This window comes from Phalaenopsis equestris, unplaced genomic scaffold (assembly GCF_001263595.1).
Source record: "Phalaenopsis equestris unplaced genomic scaffold, ASM126359v1 Scaffold000632, whole genome shotgun sequence".
In the NCBI taxonomy this organism is placed as follows: Eukaryota; Viridiplantae; Streptophyta; class Magnoliopsida; order Asparagales; family Orchidaceae; genus Phalaenopsis; species Phalaenopsis equestris.
The window spans coordinates 37807-57768 of record NW_018165072.1 but is presented as its reverse complement, the minus strand read 5'-3'; the positions used below and the strand labels follow the sequence as shown (position 1 = coordinate 57768).

At 37.0% G+C, this 19962-nt stretch overlaps 1 protein-coding gene across 1 annotated transcript in view; it reads left to right on the top strand.

The window, feature by feature from the left end:
* Positions 1-2238: 2238 nt before the first annotated feature.
* Positions 2239-19962, top strand: part of LOC110030022 (squalene synthase-like) — a gene marked incomplete at its 3' end in the record, with an annotated part of 42506 nt that continues 24782 nt past the window's right edge. Inside the window, 5 exon segments of the mRNA XM_020732559.1 lie at positions 2239-2563; positions 4929-4971; positions 7611-7700; positions 13225-13300; positions 16243-16312. Coding sequence (XP_020588218.1) covers positions 2369-2563; positions 4929-4971; positions 7611-7700; positions 13225-13300; positions 16243-16312 — 474 coding nt within the window. The 5' untranslated portion in view covers positions 2239-2368.

Here is a 19962-nt window from a genome sequence, read left to right as displayed (position 1 = left end):
TGTTTTTACTCCATTTTTGTTTCATTTTCTCTAAAATTTCATTTCTTGTACCTGAAACTAAAAATATGCAAAATACCTTCATTTAAAGTATAATATCATTAAAAATCATTAAATTTGAGCATGAAATATGTATGAAAAAGTAGGTAATTTTTATGTGTGCCAGTCACCATCATCGCAGTTCGCCCATCACCGTCAAGTCACATTGTCAATGTGAAGTGATCGTTGCCAGACCACTAAAATCTTGCTAGACGATTATCATCATGCTATCCCCATCGCTAGACTACCAATATCTGATCAACATTGATCCACCGTTGTCATCATTGTTGAGTGAGAACCATCTTTGTCATGCTACAATTGTTGAATTGTCACTGTTGTGTTGGACTATCATCCCTGGGCTATTGTTGCCATAGGACCATTGTCACTTGACCAACGCCAGCACCGTACAAAACCACATACATTGAGTCAATGCCATCGTTATAGACCACCGTTGCTAAGTTATCATTTTTACGTTCAGTTCACCTTCATTAGGCCACCACTACTTCCGTCCGATCGCCATCACCAGACCCTCAATTATGGGCTACCGCCATTATGACAGACCGTCTTTATTAGGCTAACACTACCACTGGACCACCGACACCTGACCGACGTTGGGCCACCACCACCATCATCAGATCACTACTGTCAGAATACCACCATTTTGCTGGACTAACACCCTAGGTTAGCGTCGTTGTAAGACCCTTATCACTTAATTGATGCAAACCCATTGCTGCCACCACTAGACCATTATCGTCAATTTGTTATTGTTGCCATCATGCCTCCAGGATCAAACCACAACAATCATTGTTGAGCCATCATCTTCCGACCATTGCTACATCAAATTACAATCACCTGACCACCACTGCCACCACACCATACCACCTTAGTCAGACTATTTCCAAACCATCATCTCTTAATAAAAAAAATGACTATCACTACATTATCGCTGATCGAACATCATTGTTGTCACAATACACCATCATCATCGAATCATCGTCGATAGACTAATGACACTACTGCCATCACCATTGTTTGGTCGTCATCATTGTCAAAACACTATAGCCCAAATGATGCCACTAAACCCACATCACAATCATCTAATTTATGTTGGCTACCAAAACACACTTCGTTAATACCATTATTGTTGGATCACCATCTACTAGCTGTTGTCTTCACCAGAACACCATCACATGGCTAAAGTCTCTAGAACATGATAATTGTCAGTGAACCACTATTGCCTTATCGATGCCACAACTATCGTTGTGATCACCAGACCACTATCTTCTTCGCGAGGTCACTATCTCAACCCCCATTGTCGTCAAACTACCTTCACTTATCACCATCAAAACACAGTCACCTGGCTGTTGTTGTTGTTGCTGTCATCATTGTTTGGCCGCTCTCACAAATGTTGTTAGACAACCAGTGTCTGGCTGACACCATTGCCATTACTAGACCTCATTTGTTATATCACCATCATCAATCACCTTCACCTCTCTATCATTATTAATGTTGTTGGATCATTGGTGCCTAATAGCCACCACCATTGATGTTAACAAATCTTAATCGCCATCACATAACATCTATCATCTGTTTTCCATAATTATAATCAGGCCATTGTCACTACCATAATATTTTCTCTCAGTCTTGTAATATTATTTTTTTTACCGTTTAAGAGCAAGTGAATTATTGTAACATACTTCAAAATAGTAGAAACATTTCAATTGAGTTAAGCCCTGTGTTATTTTTCTTTTTAATTTTCAACGTAAAAATTTATGGTATCCCTTCTATCAGCTACTCTTTTATCTATTTGTGTTTGAAATTTTATACAAGAGTGAGACATTAATATAACTCCATTGCCGTGATTTTTGTGGCACAAAATGTTAAATAAGTGGATTTATAATTAAAAATAGAGGCACAAAAGACAAAGATAGAAAGATGATCAATTATTAAAAAAAAATTAAACACTCATTTTCATTATGTTATTCCATTAGTATATCATTATAAAAAATGTTGATATTGTGGCAGGCCTGACATGTGGCGTAATGAAATTATCGTTATATAATATTATGCTCATAAACAGACAAAAGATCAAAATAATAATAGTAAGAAATAGTGGTTAGAAATAAAATTATGAGAAGGTTGATTCGGCATGTGATATTATTAAAGCAAAACGCCTCCTGGTTCAACACGCTCATAGATAAATAAAACTCCTGATTCGCGAAAGAGGCGCGGACATCCGTTCCGTGGGCGGCTATAAGGAAACCGAACGGAGAAACCAATACAAAAAGCCCTCGAGACCACCAGGAGAGAGAGAAGCAGAGGGAGAGAGGCAATGGGGATGGTTAAGGAGGTACTGCAGCATCCAGAGGATCTGATGTCTTTGACGAAGATGATGATGGCAGCGCAGAAGATCAAGAGACAGATCCCGACGGAGCCGCACTGGGGCTTTGCCTATGCTATGCTGCAGAAAGTCTCCCGCAGCTTTGCGCTGGTAATCCAGCAGCTTGATGCCGATCTTCGCAATGCAGTAAGAATTACCTCTTACTCCTCCCTTGGCATTCTTGACGCCCATCGATTATTTCTGGTCCTTTGAATTCGGCTTGTTATTGCTTTTTCCATGCTGTTTTTTGCCTTTTTTTTTTCTTTTTAGTTTATCGTGGATCAGTGCGGGATGCTGCAGTCCGTCTTCTCGCTATTTGTTATCTAATAATTGATTGCTCATACAGTTACGGATTTTCGCTTCTCTGTGGATTTAGGCATTGAAATAGGGTAGTTATTAGTACTAAAACCAAATAAAGTGGGAGGATGTCGATGCTTTTTATGTTAGATAAGTCCGAGATATGGGAGGTCATTGAACTTGATGTCTATACCTGCAGATTTCGACGGCATCCAGTTGCAAACACATCGATTTAAAACTTCAGAAAGAGCATTATTAAACTTTGGCTTCGCAGAAGTTAAAAAACAAATTCTAATTTGATTTATTTCTCTGCAGGCGAGGAACTCAATTCGTTACTAAGATTTCATTGAAACGTGCATAGTGACGTTCCAAGCGAAATAAAAGGCTTGGATGCTTATTTGCCTTCATATACTGTCAAACATAGCGATTCTTAGAAAACAAATCCGAATGTTCGCGAGGTCTTGCTTTTGTTCTACTAAAAGATAACATCCATTTAAACTATTGACTAGGTTGGCAGCTCTCCTCATGCTTTTGATATTCTGGATCAGTTATCAGATGGATAACACGTGCGGACGCATGCAGGCATGTGAATGGCAATGATACACAACACATGTTTGTGTGCATGATGTGTGGAGACTTGAGCAAGAACGTTAGGCTGCAGTGAGTATTGCGGCCGTTGTGCGACTAGTAGTATTTTGGGTGCTTGGCAAGTTATTCCTATATGAGATCAATCTGGAGGAAAACAACAAGGGTTTCTTATATATGAATGCATACAAGGCAAACCAAAAGAAAGAAAATAAAGGGTTGAATATACTCAATTAAGTGGATATAAAGTTCAATAAAAATTCTTTCTCTATTTCAGTACTTTTTGAAACAACACTTTCCAGTCTACTTATTTTTGTACAATAACATGGTAGAAGATGAAGCCATAAAAATGAGAATACTATTTGGAGTAACTGTTAAATGATTGTTTTGCAAATTTTTATTTGTAAGATAAAAAAGGCGCGCTAGAGTTTGTTTTGAATAAAATATCTTTCAATATCACTTTAAGAAAGATGGACATGCCCATTAGCTTGAGAAGTACATGATCCAAAGGTACATTAGGAAACATATTTTTCACCTAAATTTCTTATTTGTTTTTTATTGGTTGAGCTATGTGTTTCTTGAGGTATAGATTATACTTCACATTAATTCACATTTTAAAAATACTTTAATTAGTCCCTACCATTTTTCGAAATTTCAAGCTTCCTCAATCTGGTTAATTGGTCGTTACACCTTTTACTTATAATAGTATCCTTTCCAGCCTTTTATAATTCCATATACTTTACCTTAGATGGACAATTAGTTGGACGGAAAAAAAAAACAAATTGTCGTGAATTAACTTGTGAATTCCCTTTGAAAAATTCTACAAGGATAAATAAATACACTTTGAGGTAGCAAGCCAAAACTCCTATAATAATTGTGAGCCAAAAAATTCAAGATACTACATTGCAAAATAAAATCGCAAATATTTATAGAAAAGTAATGCATTTTAAAACTCTTGAAACACTAAATTATGAAAGTACTTAAATTGATCTGGAAACATAGTGAATATCACCTTAAATAGGTTAAAAAAAGGAAAATTCCAAACCAAGTGAAACTTGTCAACTACTAGGCAAAAATTGGGAAAAAATGACACTTGGATCTGTAGAACAATAAATGCAACCTCTCAGCAACAACTCTATTTGGATTTCTACGATCCGAAGGAAGTTGTTTGAAGTCAAGAAGAATTGTATTACTTGAACACTATAGATCAAGAAGAATTGTATTAATTGAAGACTAAAGTTGACTTTATTAAATTTTGATCTCTATCCAATTCTAATATAGATCAACATTATCCATCTTGTTTTTTTCATTTCTGACTCTTCTTGATCATCAAAATATTATAGATTATATAATTTACATTTCCATAAAGGAAAAAGATCCCTCCTCAAACTACGCATGTAGCTTTCATTGTTCACGCTTTTTCGACAAATAACTCAAAATAGCAAATCTTTAGAATAGGTCCTTTTCCAATAGCAATGATTCTTTTCAAATGATTGCACCTGAGCTCGACTTCCTCTGCATATGTATGTATGCATCCATGAACATGTGTTAGTTAACTTTTTAATGTGTTTATGAAAGTAAGGCATTTTTTTTGCTACAAGATTTTTGACTTAGAACTTTATTTGTGCAGGTGTGTGTGTTCTATTTGGTTCTCAGAGCCCTTGATACTGTTGGTATGTCAGCTCTGTTCACTTCTTTTTGTCCTTTAACGTCTGTGATGTAATCCTATTTCTTTGAACTTGGTGTTCCTAATTGCTTATGAAAAATCATTAGGAAGCTTTCTTTATTATTAAGGTGGTTTATATCTGTCGTTGATGACCTCACTATAGTTTTTGTTGAGATATGATGAGTTTTAAAAGTTGCTTATTCAAATTGGAACAACACTTTCATTTGAGCTTATAAAACTTATGTGAAAGCTTTATTTGTGTGCTTTTTTTCTTATTCTTGTGAATTTAACTAATTAAACATTAAAATATCTGCACTGAGGTTAATTAGATATTAATCTGTTAAAATGTTGTTTATCTGTTAATTCGGTTTAGCATTACTTGTGGGCTGTCAAAACTGTTTTGATATTTACAGGTAATTTTAGGAGTGCAAAATTATTCATAAGGACGGGCTTCTGGAAACTCTTGCCATTATTGCGCCATATAGAGCGATTTAAATATTTTAAAATACTCGCATGCATACTGTTTATGAACATATGCTTGAGCAAAAATTATAAAAAGTACGTTAAATCTAAATCTTTTATACAACCTATATAAGATATCTTGAAATTTGACAATGATAAAAAAAAAAAAATCAGGTATACGTAGGGCTCCACATCATGTAGTTAGTCATTTGATGTAAATCATTAATAGAGTATTCCTATATGTTTAGGCGTCCAAAGTTGCTGGTGGATAAAGTGAAGATTCTTGTAATAGAGAAAGTGAAGTAGTGGAAATAAAGTGTCATACATCATTTTCAATCTGTAAACTGTTACGCTGGGAGTGGAGAAGTTTTGTATGATTCAGTGAGAGAACTACAGGAAAGACTGCAGAATATCCTGTACTAATATTCCCTTTTGCGTGCTCTTAGAACTTCAATGCATCATAAAATTTGTAATTTTCTTGCGAATAATTTTCATGCTGTATATGATCATAACACTTGCCCTTGTATGCATCTTCATGCACTTTTAATTTAGGCATGCTCATGGAGTAAGACAAGTTGGATGCCAAATAATTGCCTTGTGCTTGCAAAGTACCCAGATAAAGTTTTTTCATAAATTTAAAAAATTGAAATTCCCGCTATATTCTGATCAGTAATTGACTAAATTTGTGTTTGATAAAGCTGTGAGTGCATGGTGCATATAGTAGGTAGGATAGTTGTAATAGAGATTGTTGTATAAAGGAATTTTGTGTAGAGAAAAAACTGATGCGATAAAGAAAAAGAAGTAATTGACTAGACACTTTTCTTTTGTTCAGTTCATATCTACCTAAATTGCAAGGCTTACTATTTTTCATAGTAGCCATAAATTAACAAACACTGCCATACTAGCATTAAACTATGGAGAAGCATATCTATAATGATAATCGTTTTATCTTTTATAATTGATAAAATGACAAATAAGGATAAACTACATAATGTAAATGACTAAATATGGTTATATTAACTATAGTAAAACTCAGGAAGCATCTCGCTTGGCACCAATAATACTTTCTCAGTACTGGATTTGATAACTTGTTCATGAAAGAATATGAACTCGGCCTTTTCGTTTGCGTGTTATTTGTTACTGCTGTTTGACGTTTGGAAAAGCATGACTGCTTAAACTCTTATGAAATCAAATCACTAAAGTTGTTCTCGAGGATGAAAGGTAAGTTATTCAATAGGAAGACTAAAGGATAATATTATTGATATTAATTAATTATGATTACTTCATCATTAGAATTATTATAATGAATAAAATATGATGAATCGGTAATTAGAATCTACATTTTAATGTGTAAAAATATGACTGGCAAATTGACTGTAAATTTAAGTTTTTCTTGGTGTTCATATTAGACATTTATCGAAACCTTTCTAGTTTCTTGCATTATATTTTGTGATAATTGTTTTTATTATCAGTTTTAACATGGCTTTTTATTGAGCTTTAACATTAACAAACTAAACTCACTGAAACAAAGTATGCAAAGTGCTATTTGCATGTCAAAGAGATTAAGCCTTCGTTTGGATTGACGCCCTGCACAACCTTATATTGCTTGTCTGGGCAAGTGCCTCTTTCACTAGCCCCTTTGTAGACGATGCTGCAGCCTTGACTGCGCCTGTGCAGGCTTGCTGAAGAGCCAAGCAGAGTTTAGTGGCAGGCAAGGCCCTTCGTTCTAAATGACCCTAAAATCATTGATTTTCATTTCTTGCAAATATGCTCCGATGGGTAGTTGTGAAAAAAATGGAAGAAACATGATATTGGAAGACACGGTATAACATTTAGAGACGTGCATTATCAACGCTATTTTCTTACTGAATAATCTGTGCTTGAGTTGAATTATAGTTTTGTTTGAGTTGCCAGAAACATATTTTTAGGCTGTTCTACATTGGGCAAGCTTGCCAGAAATGTATTTTTTACACTTCTATTTTGGACAAGATTGGCATTTTCTAGGCAGTATTCAATATTATGATGCTCTGAAAAGTTTCAACCAGATGTGTACATCAAATTTGTCATGTTCTTGCAAAATCCTTGTAAGCGAAGAAGCATCAGAAATGATTTATCATGTTCTTGCAAAATCCATGTAAGCGAAGAAGCATCAGAAATGATTTGTTTTCATTTTCTCTTTTGCAGAGGATGATACAAGCATTCCAGTTGACATCAAGGTGCCGATTTTGTTAGGATTTCATGAACACATGTATGATCGTTACTGGCATTTCTCATGTAAGGACTCCTTGAAGCATACAAGTTAAAAAGGAAAAATTTTCATTTTTTTATCATGCGTTCAAGAACAACTGCTCTGTTTCATGAGGCTTTCAATATTATTTCAACCATTTTACCTTACGAAGACTTGCTATCTCTTAATTTTTTCTGGTCATGCACAATCTATACATCTATATATGGAGATTCTTTTCTATACTCTGGTCTCCGAGATTCTTTTCTATTCTTTGGTCTCCTTATATTGATAGTATACACGCACTTAAAACTTTTTGTGTTTGTGGGCACTAGGCAGCATCTTGTAAGGACTACTGGAAGAAGTATTAAGTTTAAAAGAAATTTCCATTTTACATGTTCATGCTTTCATGTGCAACAGCTCTGTTTCATGTGGTTTTCAACATATTTTTGGCTATTTTACCTTACAAAGAGTGCTATCTCTTAATTTTTTCTGGTCATTGAAAATGTACATGTGTATATGTAGACATATTCTTGCCCATATTCGTCTCCTTCTATTGTTAGCATATACTCATTTTTGACATTTTTTTTGTTCGTAGGTGTGATCTTTCTTAATTGAATAACATTTTCTACTCTTGTAATATTTATACACGAGTACAATGAAACTTCAGTGTTTGCATACTGTAGCAAAACCTCACTGTTTTGTGCATTGCCTTGGGCTAGTAAAGACTTGCTAGATCAATGCAGGTGGCTGCCATGGGTAAGGAACAATGCCCAAGAACTTTAGCTCCCCGCACTGGAGGCAGAGTTAGGAAAGTAGGGAACATTTTCGATAAAGGAGACATCAATACTCACATAGACCTTATTTGTGGAGGGTCCAGACACCAATACCCCTTTTGAGTGTCAGAGTATCCGAGAAAAACACATTTTACGAACCTGGACTCAAGTTTACTTCGAGTTGGGTCCGTGTTTAGAACAAATGCCAGCACCCAAAAATTTTTAGATCTAAAGTGGAGAAGACCCGATTGTTAGGAAAGCACAATGTTAAGACGGCTAAAGATGTTCAAAAGCTATGAATTTTTTAGGGATCACTATTGATGAAAGTATGACATCATTCCATAAATATTTTGGGACATTAGATTGAGACATAATGGAGTGAACTACATCGAGGAGATGTAAGTTTTTTCTCCCGGCTTCCCAATTTTGTTGAGGAGTATCCGCACACGAGCTATGATAAAGGATGCCCTCTGAGACATAATGGAGTGAACTACATCGAGGAGATGTCGGTTTTTTCTCCCGGCTACCCAATTTTGTTGAGTGTCCGTTCACGAGATATGACAAAGGATGCCCTTATTTACCAAAAATTCTCTTAATATAGAGTTAAAAAGTTCAGGACAATTGTTAGTTTGAAGGACTTGAACAAGAGTTTTGAATTGGGTCAAAATAAAGGTGTGAAAGTTTTTGAAAGTGACTGCAGCTTCAAATTTATCTTTTAAGTATAGACTCACGTCATCTGAGTGTGGTCATCAATCAAAGGAAGGAACCGCCATTTAGGTGTAGCTGAGAGTGCGAGAGGTTTCCTATAAGTCACTATGAATAAGGGAGAAATGAGCGGAAGACGCATAAATGTGGGGTGGATAAGGAACACGACGATGTCTAACTAACTGACAGATTTCACATTTGAAATTAGAATGATTTTTATTAGTAAATATCAACGGATACAATTGTTTTAGATATTGAAACTATCACGCCCAAATGACAGTGTAAAAATATAATAGAACATTCAGTGGACTGAGATAAACTGCAACTACTGAGTGGAGTGTTCTCGTTCTCAATGCTTTCTATTGGAAGAAATAGAACCTGCCTACCCGCTGAGCAGTTTCAATCATTCTCTCCAAACGACGACCTTGAAAGACAGACATCAGAGGAAAAATGAGCAACACAGTGAATGCCATATGTCAGTGTGCTGATAGATAAAAGTTACACTTCAGCAGTGATACATGTAACATATATTATAGAGTTGAACCTCTTAAAATAATAGATCCCTTATCAACAATGGAACTTTGGGACCTATCAACAATTTTAATAGTATCTTTTCTTGAGAAAGGATAATATGTTGAGAAGGCTTGAGAGCTTCCAGTCATGTGGCCCGTGACACATGAATCAATGATCCATAGACTAAAAGGGGCAGAAGAAACAAGTGTCATAGGATTGGTACCTTGACGAACGTGGGAGGTCAACGGGCCGGAAGAGAATGGACTGGATCCAAGCAAGCCTGATTAAATGCTTCATTTGACTTTTAAGAGAATTGGAGGATTTTAGATTGCTCTGGGTAGAGGCCGGCTGTACCAAGTTGGATTCAAATGTTGTAGCAAGACCCTTGGCATTGGAAGATTTTGTCGAAGGTTTGGATGCATGTTTCTTGTGAAGTTTTCAACACTTATCACTAGTATGGTTGGGTTTGTGACATAAATCACAAGTGGGATGACAAGCCCGGGGTTGAGCACTATTAGAGACCAAGGCGAATGCTTCAATAGACGGAGTGAAAGTACCAAGTATAACAAGTCTTCGGCTCTCTTTGCGATGAATCTCAGTGAAACCAGCGTGATTAGGAGGATGAGGATCCCAACCAATGATACAACCCTAAACTTTGTCAAAATATTTGTTGAGGCCTGCCAGAAATTGGAACATGCAGTCATTTTCTATAGTTTTCTGAAAGACAGACATCAGAGGAAAAATGAGCAACACAGTGAATGCCATATGTCAGTGTACTGATAGATAAAAGTTGCACTTCAACAGTGATACATGTAACATAGATTATAGAGTTAAACCTGTTAAAATAATAGATCCCTTATCAACAATGGAACTTTGGGACCTATCAACAATTTTAATAGTATCTTTTCTTGAGCAAGGATAATATGTTGAGAAGGCTTGAGAGCTTCCAGTCATGTGGCCCGTGACACATGAATCAATGATCCATAGACTAAAAGGGGCAGAAGAAACAAGTGTCATAGGATTGGTACCTTGACGAACGTGGGAGGTCAACGGGCCGGAAGAGAATGGACTGGATCCAAGCAAGCCTGATTAAATGCTTCATTTGACTTTTAAGAGAATTGGAGGATTTTAGATTGCTCTGGGTAGAGGCCGGCTGTACCAAGTTGGATTCAAATGTTGTAGCAAGACCCTTGGCATTGGAAGATTTTGTCGAAGGTTTGGATGCATGTTTCTTGTGAAGTTTTCAACACTTATCACTAGTATGGTTGGGTTTGTGACATAAATCACAAGTGGGATGACAAGCCCGGGGTTGAGCACTATTAGAGACCAAGGCGAATGCTTCAATAGAGAGAGTGAAAGTACCAAGTATAACAAGTCTTCGGCTCTCTTTGCGATGAATCTCAGTGAAACCAACGTGAGTAGGAGGATGAGGATCCCGACCAATGATACGACCCTAAACTTCGTCAAAATCTTTGTTGAGGCCTGCCAGAAATTGGAACATGCAGTCATTTTCTATAGTTTTCTGTAAAAGAGAGATTGACCGGATATTCTCAAGTGTAGTTATAATATAGGTCGCATTCCATCCATAATTCAACTAGATCATTATGGTATTGGGTCACGATCTTGGATCCTTGTTTTGCCTCACAGATTGTCTTATACACCTCATGGAGTTGGCTGGAACTCTCTACATCTGAGTAGGTATCACGTACTTCTGTCCAAATGGTACTAGCAGAAGGAAGGAACATGTATGATCGACCAATTGAAGTCTCCATGGAGTTGATCAACCACGTCATGACCATGAAATTCTTTACTTCCCAAGCTCCATACGTTAGGTAAGTTTTTGGTGGTTCACGAATCGAATCAAAATAGTCAGATGATTGAATTTCCCATGCTAAAACATGAAATTCTTTACTTCCCAAGCTCCATACGTTAGATAAGTTTTTGGAGGTTCACGAATCAAACCAGTCAGATGATTGAATTTCCCATGCTAAACATGCTTCATTTGACTTTTAAGAGAATTGGAGGATTTTAGATTGCTCTGGGTAGAGGTCGGTTGTACCAAGTTGGATTCAAATGTTGTAGCAAGACCCTTGGCATTGGAAGATTTTGTCGAAGGTTTGGATGCATGTTTCTTGTGAAGCTTTCAACACTTATCACTAGTATGGTTGGGTTTGTGACATAAATCACAAGTGGGATGACAAGCCCGGGGTTGAGCACTATTAGAGACCAAGGCGAATGCTTCAATAGAGAGAGTGAAAGTACCAAGTATAACAAGTCTTCGGCTCTCTTTGCGATGAATCTCAGTGAAACCAACGTGAGTAGGAGGATGAGGATCCCGACCAATGATACGACCCTAAACTTCGTCAAAATCTTTGTTGAGGCCTGCCAGAAATTGGAATATGCAGTCATTTTCTATAGTTTTATGTAAAAGAGAGATTGACCGGATATTCTCAAGTGTAGTTATAGTATAGGTCGCATTCCATCCATAATTCAACTAGATCATTATGGTATTGGGTCACGATCTTGGATCCTTGTTTTGCCTCACAGATTGTCTTATACACCTCATGGAGTTGGCTGGAACTCTCTACATCTGAGTAGGTATCACGTACTTCTGTCCAAATGGTACTAGCAGAAGGAAGGAACATGTATGATCGACCAATTGAAGTCTCCATGGAGTTGATCAACCACGTCATGACCATGAAATTCTTTACTTCCCAAGCTCCATACGTTAGGTAAGTTTTTGGTGGTTCACGAATCGAATCAAAATAGTCAGATGATTGAATTTCCCATGCTAAAAGAGTTGTTAGGTTGTTGAGTCATCGTAAGTTCCGACTGCCGCAGGGAAGGCATATGGCCTTGGGAAGGGGTTCCTGCTGGAAGAGATCATTTTGGTAGGTTGGAAGAAGGTTCTGGCGATCGGATCTCATATTCTGGAGAGGCATCAATTGGCTGGGAAAATCTGAAGTTAGAGAATCTAAATCTGAAAATGGAGACGGGACCTTCTTTGGAGGCGGGAACCTAGCTGGATAGATGAAGTTGCTTGGGAACTTAGTGGACGAGAACTTGGAGACGAGAACCTGACCGACTTGATTAGGGGAGCACATACCTAGTTGGCTACAAGGAGAGCAGAGTTTCCGGCTGCAGGAATCTGGACAGGGAGGCAGAGGTTCTGAATGCTGAAAGCAGACCTAGCCGGCTGTAAGGGGAGCCCTACAACTATTTTAGGGTCATGGCTTTGATACCATGTTAAAATAAAAGGTAAATCTTATTGATGTAAATAAGGGTATAAATATCGTTTACAGGATTTATTAGTAAGGAAACAAATAAAAATAGAATAAAGAGAAAAAGAAGAAAGGAAATAAAAGCAAATCAAAGCAATTAATATAGAATTATGTATATTAATATTCTTATATTCTAATAGTTTCCATATTTTTACAAACAATATTTATATATGACATGTATTTCTACATATTATGTCATATCAAATCAAACTGAAGATTCAATAACAAAGTGTTTTAACCTGTCCTTATGTTTTACAAATGGATTCTTTTACACATGCTAACTGACATCTTTTTCCTAGGTGGTACTAACGCTTACAAGGTTCTGATGGACAAATTCCATTTTATTTCAATTGCCTTCTTGGAGCTGGGTAAAAGGTGATTTTCATTCCTGCATTTATATTTAGAAATTGAATTTAGAAGTCTAATTGGACCATGAATGCATTATTTATTTAACAATGGTAGCTGTAATAAATTTAATATTGATCTTGAATATATAAAGAAAGATGATACAAACCTTTCATTGAGAAATATTTGTGATCCTTATTAGATTTTATCTTTCGTAGAAGTAAAATTTTTCTTCTTAATTTCGTTTTTTTTTGTGGTCCTTATCTTCTAAGATTGTTATTTGAATTATATTTCAAGCCTATTGCTTCCTTTGATGCACAGTTGCAGACGTGGGTCACAAATATGTTATAATATGAACACAGACAAAAGTTCTTGCTTGATATAGTTTACTGAGAAAGTTTGGAAACGATCTAAATTATAAGTATCATTGAATGTTTTGAAAGATTGAATTCAATTGAGGTTAATGCTAAAGCTAGTAATTGCATGAACCAGTTCTGTATTGTTCTTGAATCAGCCTGTTGAGCTTGTCAAGAGCTGTGCTAATTATTAGAAGTTGCTGTTTTTTAATGTCATTATACATTTTGCCCTTTATCCCATCTAGCTTTACTCAGATTCACTAATTATAATTGCAGTGCATTGGTATCCACAAACAAAAACAGCTGGAGAATCATAAAGCAATGATATTTAAGGTTGTGAAAACCGGACCAGACATCGAACCAGGAGAGAGGGAGAGAAATTCAAGGTTCATTGGTTTGTTCCGGGTCGAATTGGGGGCTGAACTGGATGACAATAATTACAAAAATTATTTAAATATGATTAAAATGATATAATAATGATCTACTAATACAAATTAAATATATAAAAATAATTAAGTTCAGATATTTGGTTTAACTATTAGACTTAAATTTGAATAATAGTCTTATATAGTTGTGATAGAATTGATTTAACATTAGATTATTAATTATTCTGCAATTTGCATTTGGTCATTAACTATATAATGGTGAGAAAGGTGGCACAACTGGTCTAGTTTAATGTTACTTTTGTCAAATGTGATCAGTGTGAAGGTTACGGAAGCTAAAACATTACACTGATAGTTAGTGAGAAAAAAAAAATTAATATATGTGTTGTGTTTGTAGGATGTGTTCCTGGAATTGGGTTGTTCAAGGTCTTGATAATCTAGCCAAGGAAAAATAAAAATTCTAGTAGTGAGGTTATTAATTGCCTAGTTAGAAGCATACTTGGAATTTTGTTGAGCTTAAGTGGTTCGTTGAAGATAATGTTTCAATGGCAATTAATACTTGAAAGAGAATAGATGTTTTGACTTTTTTTGATAATGGATGTTTCATCTTATGAATAATTTTTCACTACTCATCTTTAATAGCCATATTGTATTTGATTCTGAGCATCAAGGTTGTAGATAGAGCTACTGGTAAATTTGACTTGTATTTTAATTTCATTTTCACTTTTAGCATTTCTAAGGAAAGTCAGTGTAATGTAATGATCTTCCCATTTGAAAGTTATTTTGCTTAGAGCTCTTTTTTATACTCAGAAAAGCGACATCATTTTAGGATTCTTAGGTGTTTTAGGATCTGATTTTGTGAGGAGAGAATGTGGAAAAGCAAGGAAAAGTGACATGCAAAGTGAGCGGTGTTTAGAGTGGGATTGAAGGCGTTCGGCGGTTGCTTGGACCCAAAAAAGCTAAGAGAATGACAAAACGGCTATCTCGCAGAGGTATGACTGCCGAGAGAAGATTTATTACTTGTTCTCTTCAAGATACATATTCACCACATGAAGAAATGTATGTACAATTCTCCGATTAGGAAAATAGTTTAGTTAATTCTTCAAATAACATGAAAAAAAACAAAAGGTTGCCCAAACCAGGTTCTAGGCAAATTACTTATACTACGACATAAATTAACCCTACTTCTCATTAAAAAAAAAAAGGAAAATGGGAAATGGGACCGACAAGGGCCGGTGGCCACAGTAGGTGTGAAAATTCTTCCCTACTTCTCATTAAAAAAAAAAAGGAAAATGGGACCGACAAGGGCCGGTGGCCACAATAGGTGTGAAAATTCTCGCTGTAGTCTCACATTAGATGGGAACACAGCCCCCGTTTGTCCAAGGATGCGATCCCGCATCCCTATAGATGCTCACACCTAGAAAAGGTTTGGAAATAAAATTAATCCAGTGCTCCGGTTATTTTTACTTTTGGGTTCACGCTTCTCGCTCTTTTATTTTCTTGTTATCCTTTCTAGACATTATCCATGAATCACCATGGAAATAAAATTAATCCAGTGCTCCGGTTATTTTTGCTTTTGGGTTCACGTTTTTTGCTCTTTTATTTTCTTGTTATCCTTTCTAGTCATTATCCATGAATCACTTAAGTGAGAAGACCGTGCTGTTAGATTAGGAAAAGGGGCTTAGATATTTTTTTTAATATTTATCCATTTTTCCTAGGCCATGTCTTTCTTGTTTATCAGGTTAACATATCTTTTATGCAGACAGTACTAAAGTTGCATTCCTCAAGTCGAGAACCAAGGTTAAATAATGTGGCCAATTTTCTTCCCGCAGATGCTAGATAACTTGCAATAAAAGTGCTTGAAGTACAAAATAAGCACTGATTCCTCTACTCGATATAGAAAAGAAGTTTTCATTGTATGAATCTTTGGGTTAGCAATCGGTGGGGGAGAATAATCTTTTGCATTAGGAATCTTGGGTTAGAACTATGAAATGCTGTTTAGCCTCATCTATTGTTTTAATTGTCATAAAAGGTCTATAAATTTTACTATAGCTGTTATTCAAAATGTTTTTACTTATTCCATCTTTTAATTTCTCAATTGCTTGTCTTTCAATCAATTTTATTTCCAGAAGCGATATTATCACCATGAAGTAGCTAGTACACTGCAACTATATATTCAAGCAACCCCATATTTAAGACTTCTATAATATTTTGTTCTCAATTTACCTTTCAGTTATCAAGTGGCAATCAAAGATATTACCATGAGAATGGGTGCAGGAATGGCTAAATTTATAAGCAAGGAGGTTTGTGATGCATAATTCTGTGATTTATACTAATTTATAAGATACATACGAGCATTGATTTGATTTTCTAGGAAATATTTATATACTGTCTTTGTAGTTGTAAAAATTTCTCCCTTGTAATTTTGCTATTGTTATTTGATCCGAATGAAGATTCTATGATCTGCTCACTTCTCGAGTATTTAATTTATCAAAATGCATATGAAAATACATGTTAATTTAAAATGAATTAAACGAGGAGAAACATTTTGCAAATCTTTCATTAATTGTAGTTAAAAAAAAAAAATGCCAAAGCCTTGAAACAAAAATTGTAAACAATTGTTTTCAGTATTAGGTTTAAATAAAATATGCTATTATCATAGAAATCTTGGCACTCTATGCAAAATAAAATCTTTAAATGGATTTTTGATTCGTGATATAAGTATCTTCATTACTAATATAAGAAGGGACATTTACAGACACCACACACCAAAATTTTTATATTTGCTGACAAACCACTCAAATATTTATACTACATCAAGAATACTACTATTATTTTATTTTAAAAGTGAAATACAACTTTTTATGAATAGGGTTTGTTGACCTCATTTTTAGTGTTCTACTTTTAGAACCCAAGATCTAGTTTTAGGAGTTCCTTATTGACCATCATAGCAGACAAGTAATGGAGCCCACCTCCCATAGCATTTCAAACCACTTATTGACTCATTTTTGTGAATAACTCGTATGATCCAAACAACTCAACTTCTAGTTGTAAAAACTAAGGTCCAACATGTAGAGCCCGAAAATGAGTTCCTACAGGATCAGACGACCTTAGGTGAACTCCGTGACTCAGCAACACACTCGCTACACCACGTCTGAAGTTGACACATTTTTGGCTCGACCGTTGGCGAACTTGTCTGGACGACCCTGGATGACGAAACGGACCACGCCGACCCGTCCGGAATGTTGTCTTTAGCTAGAAAGGACACGGATATTGTTATGGTTATGCGCGTAAGCAATTAACACGAAGATCGATGTACATCTTTTTTAGCGGGGCGTGGGCCCGGGCTCAACCCAGGTTCAAACTTGGGTTCAATTCGGGCTGGACTCGGGCAAAACAAGGGTTAAACAATTTTCAAATTTCAAAATTTCAAATTTTAAATGGGTTATTTAATCTCATCTTAATTGAGAATTAAAATTTTCCAATTGAGCTGGGTGTATCAACGGAATTCATTCAATTCCCCGCCAAAGTCTCGCATAACGTCTCTTTGGAAATATACAAAAAAATCACGTCTCCCTCTTACTAGGCTCGGGGGGCTCTTCATTCAACTCCTCACTCTCACGCTCAATCCAGCTCCTCCCGGCTGGCGCTTCTTCTCCTCCCCACGGCGAATTCATAGCCGAATCTCCCCTTTGCCTCCGAAGCCCTTCGCTCTCGTTCTCTCCGGATTCGTCTTCACAGACAAGCACCCCATTCACCTGCTTTGTCTCTCCGGCTCGAAACCCTCGCCTTCCTTTAAAGCTCACCCAGAAACCTTCGCTCCCTTTAGTTCGCTTCTTCTTCTCTGCGCCGAAGACCACCACTAGCTCGCTCCCAGACTCCCTCCCCCGCTCTTGACAAATTCGGCTCCCCCTGCTAGCCCTCCGCCTCCTCTCTTGCTCGTCCGAACAACCGTTCAACTCGCCTCTCCCTCACGACCAAACATACCACTCACTCCCTCTCGATTCGCAGTCGCTAGGCTCGTCTACCCTCGTCCGAGGCCGAGACCCGCTTGCCTCCCTCTACCTCACTCGATCCTGCTTCCAGACTCCTTGCTCGCGTGCGACCTCCCCCCTCTTCCTTTGCACTGAAAATCGCACCTCCTCCTTTCTCCCGACAGAAACCCTGCATCGAAGTCTTTCTCCCGCTCGGCTTCACATTGGGGTTGACGTCAGCAAGGAGACAGTAACGAGATTGAGGTGACAGAGAGTCAAAATTCCTGCACTTCTTCCTTTTTTTTTTGCTTAGCCGCTGTTCTTACTGACAGGTTCGATTCTTCCCATAAACTCCTCGTCTCAATTACCCATTTGCATGCTCTCATTAATGTCTAGCAAGCTGTTGTAATGATTTCCTTGCTTGTTTTGTTTTTGTGGTGGATTTCAGGAAAATCAATAAACTCAATTTCTATAAAACTGTACTTGGAGGTTTGCTTTACTCATGATACAAAGCATCATGTGATGATGGTTACGAACAATTAATATTTTTGGAATGCCACAGTTTTGATTTGTTATTACACGCTATAGACATTGCTTTCAGCCGACAGTGCATAAAATGAAGGAAGATTTACATATATGCCACTAAATTCTCATGTGTTTACATAGGGATTGTGCGATATATATGTGAATTTTTTTTTTTCTTGGTGTCATTTCTGCTCATGCTTTCATGAGTTTAACTACTGTTTTTATGCTTAATTAAATGCTATTCCGAGGATTGATTTAAATGACGATTTCATTGGCCGGTGACTTGCTATTATAAGCAAGGTCAAAAACATTATTTGGGATTGCTTTATTCGGTGCTTTGGACGGTTTTTGGGGGTTTGATTTATGCTCAAATTCCTCACTGTTTTGGGCACTATATTCACTGTTTTGGAGGGGTTTTGGGGGGTATGAATGCGAACCTTCCAAATATTCTTTTAGGTCTCCCTGGTACCAATTGTGCACCATCTAAATGTTGTTTAGGGCTCCACATGCGCTGAAATGTGTTGCATAATGGTTGTAAGTGCTGTCCATTGCTGTAGATGGCTTTTTGGGCTAGCTGTTAGCTGCTGTGAGTGCTGTGGGAAGCTGTTAGCTGCTATTTGGTTTGGAAGCTGTAGGGGAGCTGTAGGGAGCTGCTGTTTAGGTTTGGGAGAGCTGTAGAAGTGCTGTCGGGTCCTGAAAGGTGCTGTCGGGTCCTGAAAGGTTCTGTAGGTTGCTGTTTGGAAGTGTGAAATGGCTGTTTGGCGTCTTGGAAGCTGTAGGGGAGCTGTAGGGAGCTGCTGTTTAGGTTTGGGAGAGCTGTAGAAGTGCTGTCGGGTCCTGAAAAGTGCTGTCGGGTCTTGAAAAGTGCTGTAGGTTGCTGTTTAGAAGTGTGAAATGGCTGTTTGGAGTAGTTGAGAGCTGTGTTGGAGCCCTTAAACACTGATTTTGAAGCCTTTAAATGCACGGTTTTGAGATTGTTCAGGGACTGGTTTGGCTGCACTTTTTGGGCCTGTTTGGCGGCTTACAGGCTGCACTTCTTGGGTCTGTTTTGTGGCTTAGGGGTTGCGCTTTTTGATTCCATCTCATGGCTTTTGGTCAGCACTTTTCTGACTCTATTTGGTGACTTTTGAACCTCTCTTTTTTCTTACTGAATTGGAAAACTTTTGGGCCAATCAAAACACTGTCTTGGAACGAACTTGAGCACTCTTCTCGAGAGTCTATTTAATTACAGTTGTTGAAAGAATTGAAGCGCTTTTAGGACTGATTCATTTTCTTCTTCCCCCTTTTTGGTTTGCTAGTTTTGGGGGTGGATCGACCTGCTTTTTTTTCTTTTGTTTTTGCTTCTTTCGCCAATGGTTAAGTAAAAAAATGGAAATTTCTGATTTAATTACTTGGGAGTCACTTGTACATATTTGAGCATTCGTTGGAAAACAATTATTTAAGGATAGACCACC